This window comes from Eublepharis macularius, chromosome 6 (assembly GCF_028583425.1).
Source record: "Eublepharis macularius isolate TG4126 chromosome 6, MPM_Emac_v1.0, whole genome shotgun sequence".
In the NCBI taxonomy this organism is placed as follows: domain Eukaryota; kingdom Metazoa; phylum Chordata; class Lepidosauria; order Squamata; family Eublepharidae; genus Eublepharis; species Eublepharis macularius.
Window position 1 is genome coordinate 11154311 of NC_072795.1, and position 18021 is coordinate 11172331.

At 40.8% G+C, this 18021-nt stretch overlaps 1 protein-coding gene across 1 annotated transcript in view; it reads left to right on the forward strand.

Annotated features, from left to right (window-relative positions):
• LOC129332002 (cytochrome P450 2C25-like) overlaps positions 1–18021 on the forward strand; it is a 46378-nt gene that overhangs the window by 20272 nt on the left and 8085 nt on the right. Inside the window, exons 6-8 of the mRNA XM_054982740.1 lie at positions 1474–1634; positions 10396–10572; positions 17792–17933. Of these exons, the coding sequence (XP_054838715.1) occupies positions 1474–1634; positions 10396–10572; positions 17792–17933 (480 nt within the window). The remainder of the gene's footprint in view (positions 1–1473; positions 1635–10395; positions 10573–17791; positions 17934–18021) is intronic.

The window sequence follows — 18021 nt, forward strand, 5'->3', positions numbered from 1 at the left end:
TGCCCTGCAAGTGATGTAATAGGAGAGGCGGTCCTACAGGTATGCCGGTCCCAGTCTGTGAAGGGCTTAAACATCAAGGTTAATACCTTGAACCGGATCCAGAACTCCACTGGAAGCCAGTGCAGCTGGCACAGCACAGGACGGATGTGCACTCAAATAGGCGTTCCTGTAAAAACACATGCCGCTGTGTTCTGGACAAGATGTAACTTCTGGGTCAGGCCCAAGGGCAGCCAACCGTAGAGTGAGTTGCAGTAGTCTAGCCTGGAGGGGACCATTGCATGGATTCCTGTAGCCAGGTCCTGGGGCGAGAGACAGGGTGCCAGTTGGCTGGCCTGCTGAAGATGAAAAAAGGCAGACCTGGCAACAGTCGTGACCTGGGCCTCCATTGAAAGTGTAGCATCCAGAGTCACACCCAGGTTTCTCACATTTTTACCCAGCAAACTGTAGCGAAGAGCAAGAATCATTCCCACAAAGGAACAAGCATAGGTGGTATTTGGAAAATGGCTTTGGATAGATGTTGTAAAGTTGTAACTTGGAAAAATGGCTTTAATAGCTCTTCAGTAGGAGGAGAGGACCACATACTTTTCTTGCTACCGTTATCATCTTACAGTGCAGAATCCAGTAAATACCCTATGCTCTTAACTGTCAGTTTCAGTCTCACACCAACTCATGCAAGCATAGCAATCCCTTTCCTGACTTCCACTTTACCAGCCAGTATCATCTCCATCTTGTCTCGATTCAGTTTTTGCTTATTCTCCCTCAGCCACTTGACCACAGCATCCAGGCAATGCCCCAGAACAACTAGTTGTAGCTACTGAACCTCTAAGGCACTGCTCAGGGAGCAAAGTAAAATAGAACATCAGGAACCATACTAAAGCTAGCAGTGGGCGGGGGTACAAGCAGGCAGCAGCCTGCCAGCCACACAGGGAAGCTGTATCCCTTTGGGAAAACACATTTTATCTCTTTTTATCCCCTTAGGGGGCGAATTTCTTAAAATCCCTTCTTAGTGGGTGTTTACATCATGAAAGGAATGTTCTCCCCAAATTTCATGTTTCTGGGTCCAGCGGTTTGGGCTGGGCATTGATGAGTTAGTCTCAGGGCACTTGTCTTTATATAGAGAGATTTAAACATTTATAGTCTGCTTTTCTCTTACACTGGGGACTCAAAATAGCTTACAAAGAACAGAATATAAATGCATCAGATGCAATATACTGTTGCTCATTCTGACAACTTGGATCCAACCAGATTGCAGGCTGTGAGCCATGGGCCAAGACTCGTGTGGCTCTTGCCCTTTGGATAAACTCAAGCTTAAATTACCTCTAAAGATAAAAAAATAAATAAATATTAAAGTAGAAGGGAAAAATCAAGAGAAGCCATCTCATGTTCAACATTTCCCCATCTAGGAAATCTGACTCACAGTATTAAGGAGTGGTAAAACAATTGCTAATTTTTTGCATATGCCTTTGTTCTCAGGGCAGCCAATTGACCCTTCATTACCCATCACGAATTCAGTCAGCAATGTGATATGTGCTCTGGTTTTTGGACACCGGTATTCTGTTGATGATGAAGACTTCCTCAAACTGATGAAAGCCATTGAAACGGGCGTAACATTTGGAGGTAGCTTCTTTCATCTTGTGAGTAGTTTTTTGCTTTCCTGTAGTTTTGGGCAGGGATTACGTGGTGGAGAGACCATGGCCGACTGAAGTTTCCATGCAAAACAGAGATCCATCATACACGTAATTTATAGCCGAAGCAAATTTACCAGCCATAAATCTCCTTGGAATTAAAGGGAAATAGTAAGAAATTGCCCACTTTCTCCATCTGCTGGATTTAGAGCAGAGGCAACAGTCTAGGCTACATATCAGGGAAGGCTGCCAGGAGACCGGATAGATGGAATCTACAATGGAATTCAAATCTGGCCCCTCCGCCTCTTAACTCTTTTAGAATTCATCTATCAAAAACTATCAACAGTAATTTTTTATTTGAAAAGAGATTTCTGCATTATTCTAATGGTGAGATCAAAGATTAATTTTTGTAAGGAATTTACAAGGGGAGAGAGGACTAAAAATCTAATAAAATAAAATAAATAAAAATAAAAATAAGACTTTAAGAAAACTAAAGCATTTGTTTTTAAATGTGAAAAGCATACTAAAAACTATTTAAACAAGAAAGTTTTTCTTACAAACAAGGGACTAATTCATCTCTTTTTCTTTCTTTCTTTTTTCTTTTTCCTGTTGTCTTGGGCAGAGATCAAGGGGTGGCAATGTGTGGTTGAGAAAGTACTGCTGTTCTGTACCTAAAGCTGCCTTTCAAACCAGTGGTCCCTCAAGGACATTATTGTCTACTCAGACTGGCAGTAGTTCTCCAGAGTCATAAGCAGCAGTATCTCTTGTACATGACCAGTATTCAATAGAGGTGGGCACGAACAGCAATACGAACAAAAAAAAGCCGCGGGCTGTTTGCGAACAAGCTGCTCGTGAGGCCCCGCTCCCGACGAACATGTGTTCGTTCCAAGCCCTCTTCGTGGTGTTCATCAGCCCTTCGTCAAGCCAGACAGTCTGGTGCCTTTCAATCAATTCCCTTGGCAACAGGACTTCCTGTTTGGGATCCATGGAGGTCTAACGCAGCTCCACTTGCGGAGCTGACCGGACTGCCGTTTTAACCGGCCGGCGGGGTGAAAATAGCCCGCGGCCGACTGCTCTCAGGCGGGGAGCAGGCAAAGAACGCTCAAGACCCTAGGGTGAGCTAGATCTCGGACGAGGGGGGGCTCTACACAACGAGTCTCCCCCCGATCCTTGAGGTCCCACCTTGCGACGGGTCGGCTATAATCTCTGCGGCAGTTTTGGGGCCAATTCGGCTGGCATAAGACCTACATACCCAAGCATCGATTGGGGGAAGAAGCTGAGAGGAGAACTTAAAATCGAAACAGCGATTACAACCCGAGAAAAGTGAAGAGAAGGTAAAGATCATTATCTTCTGAGACGGGACAGATTGATAAAAACAGAGAGGAAAAAAAGTAGATTTTTAAACTGCAACAGACTAGTGAAAAGGAGGGGAAGACTCGGCAGGAATCGAATTTAAAAAGAGACTAAGTTTAAAGAAGTTATTAAAGAAATGGGACTATTGTTTTGAATACCTGTGGCTTTGGAGCTGTAAGAAAAAGACACCATCGCGAGATCTGCTGTGGGAAGACGGGAGACAGGAAGTGCGTAATAACAATAGAGTGGCTGGAGAGAAGCGGCCCTTGCTGGAGGGCAGGAAGTAGGGAATCGCCATTTTTGAAAGGGGAAGGGTCGCGGCTTCAGCGGAAAAGGAAGTAGGCCATCTTGGATTACAAAATCATAGAGAAACCATAGAGAAAAGACGCCCGACATTTTGGACTCTTTAAAATTTAATTTCTATAAGAAGACCGGGACATTTAAAATAGAAAAACGTTAAATTTTACGCCACGGAGTTAAGGAAGAGAGCGGATTCGTGGGAGCGAGCTAAAGCAAGCCCCACGATGTCAAAAAAAGAGTGGCAATCGGCAATAGAAAACCTGGATAAAAACCTGGACAAAAAACTTTTAGATATGATTAAAGAACTTAAGGACACGAAATTGGAGCTGATAAAAGAGGTTAAAGAGGTTACACAGACAGTAAAATCGGAGCTGTCAGAAGTGAAAAAAGGTATGGAAACAATACGAAGTGAATTACAAGGAACGCAGCAGAGAGTTAAAACAGTAGAAGACGCGATGGAGAATTTAGCAGACAAGCAACAAACAGAGATGAGATTGGTGAAGGGGAGAATGTCAGTTGCAGAAACTAAACATATGGAGAAGCAGCTACGTTTTCGTGGCTTGCCAGAAGTGGAAGGAAAGTCAGCGCAAGAACAGATGACTGAGGTGTTGGCTGAGTACCTGGGGAAGGAGGAGGAGGAAGTTGTGGCTATCCTAGATGTGGCATACCGTGTGAATTCGAGAATAGCAACCCAGAGGAAACTACCAAGAGATGTGATTGTGCAGTTTACAACACGAAATATGAAAGAGAGGATTGTGACAAAACAGTTTCAAGATCCATTGGAGATTGATGGCAAGACGATTATTATAATGAAGGAACTGCCCAGATCAGTGTTACTGGACCGGAAAAAATATAAAGTGCTAATTCAGATTTTGAAGGACATGAAAATCAGGTACAGATGGGAGTTACCGGAAGGAGTGTCCTTTGAGTTTGGAGGGGCCAAAAAACGCATCAGATCTGAGCGAGAGATGGAGCGATTTATTAAGGACAATGAAAAAGACTTACCAACAAGATCATGAGTATGGAGTGTAAAGTATTATCTTGGAATGTAAATGGACTAAACTCACCGAATAAGAGGAAAAATACTTTTCACTGGCTACTAAAACAAAAATGTGACATTGTTTGTTTGCAAGAGACCCATATCAGAAAGCAGGATGTAAAATATTTAAAATCTGGAAAATTGGGCAAAGAATATGTAGCGGCCTCCAACAAGAAAAAAAGAGGAGTGGTGTTGTACATAAAAGAGGAGCTACAGCCAAAATTTGTTATGAGAGATGTGGAAGCTAGATTTGTAGCAGTGGAATGTATTTGGAATTTAAAGAGAGTGTTGGTAGTCGGACTTTATGCACCTAACGGTGCAAAAGAAAGCTTCTTTGAGGATTTAAGGAAGCATTTAGACGATCTTGCATACGATCAGATAATTCTTGCTGGAGACTTCAATGGAGTGACAGACTTGGAACTAGACAAAAAGACTACAACGGCACAAAAGAAAAGAGGACTATTACCAAAGCTTTTTTTTGAGTTGATTCAACAAGAGACTCTTGAAGATGTATGGAGGAGAGAATATCCTAAAAGCAGACAGTTTACTTTTTATTCTGCAAGGCATTCTACATTATCAAGAATTGATATGATCTGGGCCTCAAAAGACTTAGCATTATGGACTAAGGAGGTAGAAATAATGCCTATGGTAGGCTCAGATCACAACCCAATTATGTGGAAATTTGGAAAAAAGAGAAAAAGGAAAGCATGGAGAATAAATGAGGACTTGTTACAGGAAAGAGAGAATATGGAAATACTGAGAAGAGAGACAAAGTTTTTTATACAATACAACGTGAATAAAGAAGTACCAACCAATAAAGTTTGGGATGCTTACAAGGCGGTTGTAAGGGGCATACTAATGGACTTAAATGGTAGAGCAAGAAAGAAGAAAGAGGAGAAAAGACAAGAGATTGAGGAGAAAATAAAAGCCAAAGAAATACAGCTAAAAAAGAGACCAGGGAAAAAGAAGGTATACCAGGAAATTAAAATACTTCAAGAACAGCTAACAGCAATGAGCAATAAAGAATTGGAGTGGAATCTCAAAAGACTGAATCAAAAAGCGTTTGAGGGTGCTAATAAACCTGGGAAGTACCTGGCATGGCAATTGAAGAAGAAAAGGGAAAAGAAGATAATAAATAAAATTTGCGAAGATAAAACGTATTTGGAGCAGGCTACCATTAGTAGAGCCTTTTATAAATTTTACGCTAAGCTGTATAATAAAAAAGAAGTAAACAAAGAATCAATAGCGTCATATTTGGAGAAAACCAAACTTCCAGAAATCTCGGAAGCTTGGAGAAATAAGTTGAATAGTGAAGTAACTGACGAGGAAATAAGTAAGGCAATACAATCTGCAAATCTAGGAAAGGCGCCAGGGCCAGATGGACTTACGGCTAAATTCTATAAGACAATGGCTAATGAACTGGCACCATTCCTAAAAGAGGTGATGAATGGGGTTTTAAGGGATCAAAGGATTCCAGAAACTTGGAGTGAAGCGAATATATCATTGATCCCAAAAGAGGGCCAAGACCTGACTAATGTGAAAAATTATAGACCTATATCGCTACTCAACAATGACTATAAAATTTTTGCGAAGATATTGGCGGAGAGATTGAAGGGGTGGCTCTCGGAAGTCATAGAGGAGGAACAAGCAGGCTTTTTGCCAGACAGACAAATAAGAGACAACTTAAGGACAGTGATCAATGCTATTGAATATTATGACAAGCGTTGTGACAAAGAGGTTGGTTTCTTCTTTGTTGACGCTGAAAAAGCGTTTGACAATTTAAACTGGGACTTTATGTTTGCCACTATGGAAAAGCTACAATTGGGAGAAAGATTCATCAGAGCAATTAAGGAAATTTATAGAGACCAGACTGCAGCAATTGTGGTGAATGATGAATTGACCAAGAAATTGACGATAAGTAAAGGAACAAGACAAGGTTGCCCGTTATCTCCATTGTTGTTCATTTTAGTATTGGAGATTCTGATGATACAAATACGTCAAGATGATGAAATTCGTGGAATAAAAATAAAGGACTATTCATACAAGGTCAGAGCATTTGCGGATGACATAATGTTAATTGTAGAGGACCCATTGGAGAACATGCCAAGAGTGATAGATAAGATCAAGGAGTTTGGAGACTTGGCAGGTTTCTTCATTAACAAAAAGAAGTCAAAGATATTATGCAAAAATATGACTAAGCAGAAACAACAATTGTTAATGGAAACAACGGATTGTGAAGTAACAAGTAAAGTGAAATATTTGGGAGTCGAATTAACTGCAAAGAACATAGATCTATTCAAAAACAATTATGAAAAACTATGGACTCAGATAGAGAGAGACTTGATTAAATGGAATAGATTGAATTTGTCATGGTTGGGCAGGATTGCAGCAGTTAAGATGAATGTGTTACCAAGAGTAATGTTTTTGCTACAGACAATACCAATTATCAGAGACTCCAAACAATTTGAAAAATGGCAGAGGAAAATATCAGATTTTGTTTGGGCAGGCAAGAAGCCTCGAGTGAAAGTGAAAGTTTTACAAGATGCAAAGGAAAGAGGCGGAATGCAACTGCCCAATCTGAGACTTTATCATGATGCAATCTGCCTAGTTTGGTTGAAAGAATGGATGACATTAAAGAACAAGAAACTATTAGCCCTAGAGGGATATAAAAAAATATTTGGATGGCACGCATATTTATGGCATGACAAAGTAAAGGTCAACTCGATGTTCCTGCATCACTTTGTTCGGAGAAGTCTATACATAATCTGGAAGAAGTACAGAATCTATCTACAAGAAGGAACCCCTTTGTGGGTGGTTCCATATGAGGTGATAGACCCGAGAGCTGTTGATAATGAACAACAATGTTTAACGTATAAAGAAATAACTAAAACTGAAGCATCCAAACTTAGAATAAAGACACAAGAGGAACTATCACCTAACTACGATTGGTTCCAGTATAGACAGATCAGAGACTTATATAATTCGGACTCTGTAAAGGGAGGTATACGAATAGAGAATTCGGAACTAGAGCAGACCCTTCTTAAAGAAGATAAGAAAAGAATATCCAAGGTATACCAAGTACTGTTGAAGTGGTATACCGAGGATGAGATAGTTAAAACACAAATGGTGAAATGGGCTATAAACTTTAATAAAGAAATAACAATGGAGGCATGGGAATACTTGTGGAAAACTACAATGAAGACAACGACATGTATTAATATCAAAGAGAACATTTATAAAATGATCTATCGTTGGTACATGACACCAAAGAAGATTGCGCTAGGGAATTTGAATACTTCTAATAAATGCTGGAAATGTAAGAAGCATGAGGGCTCCCTCTATCATATGTGGTGGTCGTGTGAGGTAGCCAGGCAGTACTGGGGGGAAATAATAAGAGAAATGAGTGAAATTTTACAATTTCAAATTAATAAGAACCCAGAACTCCTGCTACTGAACTTGGGAATGGAGGGAATTCCAGCCCAACACAGGACGTTGATATTTTATATGACAGCAGCAGCTAGACTTTTGTATGCGCAAAAATGGAAAGTACAAGAAGTGCCAACTATTGAAGATTGGACTTACAAATTGCTGTATATGGCTGAAATGGACAAGATGACAAGAAAATTGAGAGATCTGGACTCAGGGCAGTTCAACACAGACTGGGAGAAGCTGAAACAATACCTGGAGAAGAAATGGGAGGTGGGAGGAAAACTGTGGCAGTTTGAGAACTACTGAAGTATTGAAGTAGAGGGGGGAGACTTTACCGGGGGGAGAAGAGATAAATGTGAATTAATAAGCAGTCAGATTAATAGATTGACATATATACAGATATATATAGGTTAACAAACAGAACATAGAGAAAATAATTAATTATAAGGACTAAATATAAGGAGCGATTAACTAACAATATTTTCTTTTTTTTCTGACAAGTTTTGTACCAAACTGAATGTCTGAAGATATAGATGGGTCAAATTGATTGACTACGTGAGGAGAGATATATAGAACTATTATAAAAAGATAGAATGAGTAATATATATAGAGAATAAGTCAAATTGTTTGATATAAACGAATGTATGATCTATATGGTTTATGATATATAGAAATACCTGAAATTGAAAAATTGGGATAAATTGTTTATCTAAGATGGAAACAAAGGCTTACAGTTTGGGCATATAATGTTAAAAATAGTTAAGGATGTACTGCTTAGAATAATGGAGAATATATATTTGTTTTAGATAGAGGAAGCTAATAAAAGTAAGGGAAAGGGGACAAAGGGTTGGAAAGCTGTTGGAAGTCAACAAAAAGGGGGGGGAAAGGGAGGGGGTTAGAGATGAAAAAATTGGGGAAAATTGAATGTAAATGTGGAAATAATGGAGTCTAACCCAATAAAAAATTTTCAAAAAAAAAAAAAATTCCCTTGGCAACAGTAGGCACAGACTTTCTGAACTCTGTCGAAATTCCTGTTGCCCTGGAAACCCCAATAAGCCTAGGGGCACTTCACCCCCAACTCAGCCACTTGTCGGGGAAAACCCTGACAAGGGCTGGTTGCAGCCTGCCAGAGTTTAAATGTCCCTCTCCCTGCTGCTGCGCAGCGCAGGAAGAGGGACATTTAACCAACCCCACTCAGCTGCTTGTCAGGGAAACCCCTGACAAGCAGCTGAGTGCAGTCTGCCAGGTGAACTGCCCTTCTGCCTGCTGCAGGGACAGGGGCACTTCACCCCCAACCCAGCCACTTGTCAGGGATTTCCTGACAAAGTCTCCCCCCCTCCCTCAGCCGGCTGGAAGGAGGGAGACTTTGAAGGGAAGGAGTTTCCCTATGCCATTTGCAAACAGTGCAGGGAACTTTCTACCCTTCCATGTCTCCCCCCCCCCCTCCTTCCAGCCAGCTGGAAGGAGGGAGACTTCACGCCATTTGCAAATGGCGTGGGGAACCTTCTTCCCTTCAGAGTCTCCCCTCCCTCCAGCCGGCTGGAAGGAGGGAGACTTTGAAGGGAAGGAGGTTCTGTACGGCGCAGGGAACTTTCTTCCCTTCCAAGTCTCCCCCCTCCCTCCCATGAACAGCCAACCACAAACATGTTTGTGAACAGGGTCATGTTCGTGGTTGCTTGTGATTCCCTGTTCGTGGATGTCAATGAACAAGGAACATCGTGTTTGTTTTTTTTCCTGTTCATGCCCATCTCTAGTATTCAGTCTTTTTAACTGGAGATGCCAGGGATTAAGCTTACAAAATTCTGCTTGAAAAGCAGATACTTTACCACTGAGTCACAGGACCTTTCATATGGTTTAGATTTGTTAGGTACAAGGCTCACCTAGACAAAAAAGAAAGGGTCCCACTTGAATGCAAGCAAACCAGGTTCCTAGTACTTCATTACAAAAATGGTTTCGGGGTGAAATGTAATTAAGCAAAATTCAAATCAACCAGCAGTTCCCAGCTCAAACCATTCCGGTGCATCATTTTATTTATTTGTTTCATTGGATTTCTATTCCGCCCTCCCCGCAAGTGGGTTTAGGGTGGATCACATCATTTAAAACACAATAAACAACAATAATCATCATTTATCTACAGCCCAATCTGGATGTTGATAATTCTCTCTCACAGGATAATCAAGTAGCCACAAAATCTTGCTTCTGAGAAAGAAAGAGAGAGAGAGAGAGAGAGAGAGAGAGAGAGAGAGAGAGAGAGAGAGAGAGAGAGAGAAAGAAAGAAAGAAAGAAAGAAAGAAAGAAAGAAAGAAAGAAAGAAAGAAAGAAAGAAAGAAAGAAAGAAAAAGAAAAGCTGTGGTTTGCCCTCACCTCCTGATCTGATGGTAGACATCACTGAGCATTTAAGGAGGTCCTCCAAGTGAGAATTAAGCAACATGTTCCTGCTAACTCACACAAAAACTGGCTGCCTTGTGTACCTGTTTTTGGGAACTCAGAACTAACAAAAAGTTAGGACACCACCCACAGATCTAGATTTGGCCCCCTGAACAATAGTTAATGCACTGAGAGTTTATATGCTTGCCCTCGAGTTTAATCCAGACCATGATGTTCAGCCGGTGTACTGAAGTGCAGGTTTTGCATTTGTTTTTCCTGCAGTTGTATGAAGGGATCCCATGGCTCATGAAACATATCTCATGGCCATACAAGAAGGCATTTGGCGCCGTAGATGTTGTGCTTTCATATGCAAGGAAAGAGACAGAAAAGCACAGAAGGCAACTGGCAGAGCATGATCCACGCGATTTCATCGATTACTATCTACTTCAGATGGAGAAAGTAAATATCCACTTTTGAATGCAGCTCATTTTTTAAAAATTTGATTTATAGCCCACCCTCCCCAAGCAGGCTCAGAGAGGGTTACAATAACCATCTGAACCATTATTACATTCCCTCTTCGGACTAAAGGGCAACATCTCTATAACCACCTCTAGGATTTTCTGGCCCTTGCATAGTATTTGCATACAGTTCTTGAAACCCAGCATTTTCTCCTTATTAAACTCTGTCTTTAAATAATGTATAACCCCACAGAAAAATGAAATGAGTAAGAGAGGGTAGATTTTTCCACACTCCTGACTGAGTACAATAGGGTGGTGGGTAAACGGGGCAGCAGCACTTCCCTCTGATGTTGGGTATTTTGCCTACTGGATCCAATTGATCTGCTTCACCAACCCTTACCTTGCCAATTACTCCAGATCCTTGTTCCGCAAGCACCAGCCATAACTTTTTTCACACCACAGCTTTGGCTGTGCCATATCAGCTTTACTTAAGATTATTGTGAAGTCTCGATTTAAGAACAAGTCACTTGCTGAATTATCCTCAGTATGTGGATAACATGCATGAGAGGACAGCAAGACACTCTTCACCGGTTTCTTCTTGTAAAACAAAGCATCTCAAATATTCCAATGAGTATTACTGTTAAAATCTGTTTCAGGAACATAAGAAGTGGATTGGTTATATAAATTTAAAATACAAACTTCTACATAGGTTGTTCTTAGCAATAAATAGTAACTGCATCATATTATGACTTATTTATTTATTTATTATATTTTTAACCACCCTCCCCGCAAGCGGGCTCAGGGCGAGGTACAACATTGATTAAAATACAACATAAAAACAATAAACACATCATAAAAACAGCAATCAATAAAACCATTCCAAGACGGGCAGTCCTGCACTTCTACCCATCAGCATACAAAAAGAGGAAGTAGTAGCAGATATATAGATTACTGTATCCCTTTTAACAAAGATTAACTTGTTAACTGTAGCAGTTTATGTCTATGACTACCTATTAATAGTAAAAAATCTTTGGTCTAACTTTGTAGATTTCAGAATTCTATATTTTTCATCCTTATCATAACTCTCTTTACTCCAACAGATATCTCTTAACTGCTATTCTTTAACTGTCATGCCTCAATTGTTGACTTGTTAAGTGTGTCTCCCCCTTCTCCTTTCAAAAGCATTTCCTTGGTTTCAGTTAACCAATTTAACCAATCACATTATCAGTTCTTTTTTAATGAATAGACATCTGTATTACAATTTCATGCAACAGAACGTAGCATTAATTCTAAACCCACATATTTAAAAACTTAAAATATATAATGAACCCCTAAAACTAAACCTCAAGACGAAGCATCCACCTGGACTGCATCAAGACAAAGACTTCCTGTCTCAGTACTAATGCTGACTTCTCAACACCCACTACTCCTATTCAATTACATCTGCTATTCTCATTCGGCTTCTGTAATCACTCCACTCTCCAAAATATAAGGCTAGATGGACTCACATTCTGAAGAAGTGAGCTGTGGAGCATGAAAGCTCATACCTTACCACAAATGTTGTTAATCTTATAGGTGCTACTGGACTCTTGCTCTTTTCTACCCCTAAAACTTAGGGTGAGTTCATTTCTTGCCTAAGGGTATTAGTTACAATTAATGTGTGGTAATGATCTTGCTTGCAGTGTTTTCCACCTACAATTACTAAGGATTAGTTTCCTTCCACACACCGTCATGTACAGAGGTAAAGAAGATGGCTATTGTAAACAGAGTTATGCCCTTCTGAATCCACTGAAATGAATGCTTAGGATGGCACAGCCTCTCTCTTTAACCAATATGCGAATGCAAATACAAGTATAATGTCTGAAGCTTAAAGGAGGAAATAATCCAAGCAAAACGATCATGGAATATTTCCTAATTCATTATGTCCTAGGTACATCATCACCCATTTACACAGTGTGTAGACATGGGCACAAACAGCATTACGAACAGAAAAAACCAATGAACAGCCTAATCAGCTGTTCTCGAACAAACTGTTTGTGAGGCCCCATCCTAAACGAACAGGTGGTCGTTGCAAGCCTCGTTCGTTGCCTTGGGCAGCCATTCACCAAGCCCGACAGTCTGGCACCTGCAATCAATCCCCTTGGCAACCAGCGGCAGGGAGGGACTGAAATTTGTCTGAACTCCTTCTGGCTTTCCTTCTGGCTTTAACCCTTCAAAGTACTTCCAGCAGAGAGTCCCATTTTTGCCACTGAGAAGAGAAAATGACAGCCAATGGGGAGACCCGTGGATCATGACTTTCCCAGGGTGCAATCTCTCTGAAACTTGGGGGGTCTTCAGAGGACAGTGAGGACTATGTCCCCTGCAAATTTGGTGGGTATTGGACATTGAGAAGGTCACTTTTGTAACCACCTCAAACTGGCTGCCAGCAGACACTACTGTTTTTGCCAGAACAGGGCCCTTTAAACTATCAGCTGGCAGGTGGGAGGGAGGAACCCCCCCTGCCGCCTGCCAGCTGATAGTTTAAAGGGATCTTTAAAGGGACAGGTAAGTGGGTTTGAGGGGAGGGGGCTAAGTGGGGGTGGTTGGGGGGCAGTTCTGGCCCCCACAAACAACAAACAACAAACATGTCTGGGAACAGTTCATGTTCGTCCATGTTCATTGTTCGTTGTTTGTGGATGGCAATGAACGACGAACAGGGTATTTGGGTTTTTTTTCCGTTCATGCCCATGTCTAACAGTGTTTCAATTATATGTATTCTATGGTTCTAAAACTGCAATGAATGCAGATTAGAAACCACTCTTCCAAAGCAGGAAGCACACTCAGCTCCTCTAAAGACAGATTAGTTTTCCCTGGTACCCTTGAACCAATTCATCATACTACTAATCACAGTTATAAATGAAAGGCAGGTTGAACATCAGGAAATGGAAAACAAGCCATTAAAACAGACTAAATTACAGAGTGTGGGGACAATGTAATCTATGTAGTTCATATCCTTTTCATACAGTATTATAATAACAATAACATTTGATTTATATACCATCCTTCAGGACAACTTAATGCCCACTCAGAGGGGTTTACAAAGTGTGTTATTGTCCTCACGACAATCACCCTATGAGGTGGGTGGGCCTGAGAGTGCTTTGGGAAGCTGTGATGATCCAGCTGGCTTCAAGCAGAGGAGTGGGGAACCAAACCCAGTTCTCCAGATTAGAGCCTCACCGCTCTTAACTACTACACCAAACTGGCTCTCTACAGCATGTAACACTGCAGACACAACCCTCCCCCTTTGCACCCCATAGTGAAAAATTTAGACTTACTGATACCCTTATGTGCTGTTACAGCCTGTGTATTGGCAATAGAGAACATGAGAGAATAGAGGTCTGCATATTTAAAGGACAGACCTATTATAAATGTAGTCTTTTAACCCTTTTTAGACAATTTCCTCTAGAGAAGAGCAGGAATTGTGTATTTAAGATCTCTCTTCCACCTTTTGTCTTTTTATTCATTCTCCAGTAAGGGATGGAGAACCATCACCTTTTTTACCATTAGCACATCAATAGATCCAGCTAAATAAATAGATGTTATCTACTCAGTTTGAATCATGTCTGCACTGCTGATTTGAACTGTAAGTAGGATTCCTTTTGAGAGCTAGAATCTCTAATGCCCGTGAATTAAAACTCTCCAGAATCAGCTGGTTTAGATGTAGTATGGAACAGTAAAAAAGTTGAAGTATAGTATTCCTCCTAGGGACTGATTCAGCATTCCCTGCTCTCTTAAGCAAAGAAAATGTGTGTGTATGTTGCTTGCTTGCCTGTATGGAATGCAACTGAAGATGTGGCTGCCCCCAGAAAAGAAAGGAAGATCTTTGCTCCATTCCCCTCCCTTTCGCAGCTCAGAATGCTCTTGCTAAAGAACGTCTGAATAAAAGCATTTAACGATCCCCGCTTCACCAGGCTTCCCTTTGTACTGCAAATTGCTTCATTCGCTAACTCATATGCTGTTCATCTCAACCCTAAAGTCCCTATTTGCACGCACTCGCGCCTTTTCCCTTTCGCCCAGCTGCATACAAGTGCCAGGAGTAAAGTCTCTTAAGGATATCAGCTAGCAATACAAGTCTTTCACAAGTCTTGAGCTAGAAAGGGAAAATTGTGCAGTGCTAAAGTTTCCTCTAGAGTAAACACAATCCAGTACTAACAGCAGCAATATGAGGGAGAAAAAATACTATTGTAAAGCAGGAGACTGAAGGGTTAAAGAGCATACAGTGACACCTAGTGGCCATTCAGCATAATTGCAGTGTATTTCCACTCAGAATACCAGACAAGCCATTAGCTAGACAAACCACTGTACTACTACCACAGCGCCGCCCAGAGGATCCAAGTTAACACTGCAATGGGAGATTCTGTTGACAATGCAGCTATCTCACATAAGGTCACTGATCCTAACCAGATAGCGCAAGACAAGCAAGAAGCAGAACCTGTTCTTGGTCCACGAGACAAAGTCTTGACACCCAAGATGCGCGAATACTTGCATACAAGGAAGGCAGAAGCACATCAGAAGGCAGAGAAGGCCTGGACTGAGCTGCAGAGGGATTTAGACAGCACAGCCAATGTTAGTGGGTTAGATGACATGCTTAACATACAAGGTACGCCTCGCCTAAGATTAATACAGTGGATGACCCATGTTGGCAGCACTGAAGGCATTCTAAAGCAGTTGGATACAGAGAAGGCAAAGAAAGAACAGCTGCACTTTCAGGACAAATGTTAGACGAGGAAGAAACTTGCAACCTCCCTCATAGAGAGCCTGGACTGCCGTATCAAGGAGGAAGACTTAAGGCTCCTAGATGCAGTTGAAAAGGACCCACAAGAGGCATGGCGAGGGTACCTTCGGGGCCAGACGCATGCTGAGAGAGCTGTGTCCCTCCCGACTCCCAAACCTTCATTAAATAGCACACAACCTTCATGAATTTAACCTTTAATGAAGGTTTGGGAGTCCCTCCCGACTCCCAAACCTTGATTAAATAGCACACAACGAAACAAGATTGGGAAAAAAATATGCATAAGCCATCACAAAAAAAGAGGAAAAACAACTCCAAAGTGACAAGGAACCTACAGACTTTTTTTCGACTGTTAAAGAGCCGGTGCTAGCAGACGGCAGCGGGGAAGAAACATGCAAAATGGTGGACGATCTTTTTAACGACGCCACAGAAAAGGTAAATCAAAACGAAATAGCTTTAAGCCCGCAGCTAGCAAAACTGAGACAGGACATTATTCTGCATATGACTAATCTAATCAACCCGATGACTAAACAGCTTACCAAAATAAAGCTTGACTTGCAAACTGTTAAGCAAAAAGCCGAGAAAGCTTTAGACTCTAGTTTGCAGTCTCAGAAGGATGTAATTGTTATGCAAAAAACAATTGAAATTCAACAGGACAGAATCCTTACGCTCGAGGTTGCAGCCAGGAATAATTGCCTCAAGCTAAGGGGGCTTGATGTATCAAGTACCCATAATGAAGATCTCACAATGCTCCTTTCAAAGTGGCTTGCAAAATATTTTAAGCTGGAAAATGAAACAGCCCCACTCATAACTAATGCTTACCGAGTTGGCAGAGTATTACAAGCTAAAAGTAAAATGACTCCAAGAGACGTTATTATTGAAATACCAAATCAAAGCATAAGAAGGAAAATATTGGAAGAAGCAAGATTAAAAGGATCAATACCATATGAAGGCATGCCAGTCTACGTATTTGTGGATCTCCCAAAAGAAGCTCTTGCTAAAAGAAAAGAATTAAAGCCTATAACTGAAGTGCTACGAAAGACCAATACTCACTATAAGTGGCTAAACTACACTAAGCTTTTGGTGATATATCGTGGAAAGCATTATGTTGCTACAGACACAGACACAGGAATGGATCTTTTAAATTCTATTGAGCTGGAAATTCCTATGGCAAGAGAAATGAAGAAATCCAATCAGAAAAGGAAATCAGTTGACCTGCTTTCACCACAGAAAGGAAGCAAGATTCCTATCAGACATATTTGATGTTCCCGTTTATGCCTGCAAGAACTTTAGGAAGAAATTTAAGCATATTTTTAATATATATATAGTTCGTTGTAATACCCATTGATTGCCTTAAAACAAATGAAGGTTTGGGGGAAGGGAGGATACAGTCCTCTCAGCATAGCTCCCCCTGTTTTATAGCTCTATCTGTTTGGGGGGGGGGGTTAAGTAGTGTACCCAAAATTGGTGTGTTAAGTAACACACTAATTCAGTAGAGCTATACATATAGCTAATAGATATTAATATATTAAGATTATATACTTTAATTATCAATCAAGATGCAAGGTTTACTTTTATGCAAAGGGGTAGTGAGGGTTAGGGAGGGGTGGGTAGGTGGTTTAGGAAGTATATAATTAGTATTATAATTCAATCAATAAACATCTGAATAAAATATTTACAAGTTAAGTGGTTAAAGTAGATTTAAAAGAGTAAAAAGGTAAAAAGATTGGCGTATATATAAATCATTGTTGGTATTGTTAATAGTCAAAGATAACAGAAATTTACTTTCAGTTTTAACTCACACGTGATGTCATTAAGTGGGCTGGAGTGCGCGTACACGAGTGCAGGGGTACCTAGACGGCCGGCCGGCTGCAAACACCGAAGACTCTGGCGCCGCCCCTGCTTCATCCAGAACATTGTGCAAAACTCACGTGAGAAGACGCTATTTTTTGTGTTTTTTTCGTGACGTTCTGCAGCGTTCCGGATGAAGTTGAGTAGTGTGGAACTGGCCCAGGATTCAAAAGCTAGAAACAACCATCCCCTTTTCCTTCCTTGAACAATTTGGATTATGGCCTCAACCATAGACACTATAGCTAAGATGAATTCACAATTAATATCTTAAAAGCACATGATGCCTACAGCCACACAAACCAATTCTCTTTTCAAAATAGAACACAATAAATCGCTGTCACCTTTCCTCACGGATCTTTTAACTTTCCCATTAGCCTATACTGCTCTAATGCTATTCCTGTAGCTTTTATATAACCTTATACTTATGGATGAAAAGCCAACTGATAGCTATTTTGTTGCTCAGATTATCAAGTCCGTTGCATTATATCTTTCTCCCTTCTCTCCAGAAACAATTTATGGGTCTTTGGATGGTGTATTGGGAATAAAAGCAAAAAAATCATTGTAGAAGATGTTTCATTTTTCTTGTTGTCCATAACAGAGCAAGAATGACCCCACTTCAACATACGACGATGAAAACCTGGCTCAGTGTATTTCTGACCTCTTTATTGCTGGGTCAGATACATCTAGTTACACTCTGCTATGGGCACTGCTTCTCGTGATGACTCATCCAGATATCCAAGGTGAGCAAGAATTGTGCAATATGAACTCTATTCTTAACAATTCTTTAAAAAGTCCCTAACAAGGGGCTGATGAATATATCAGCACAAA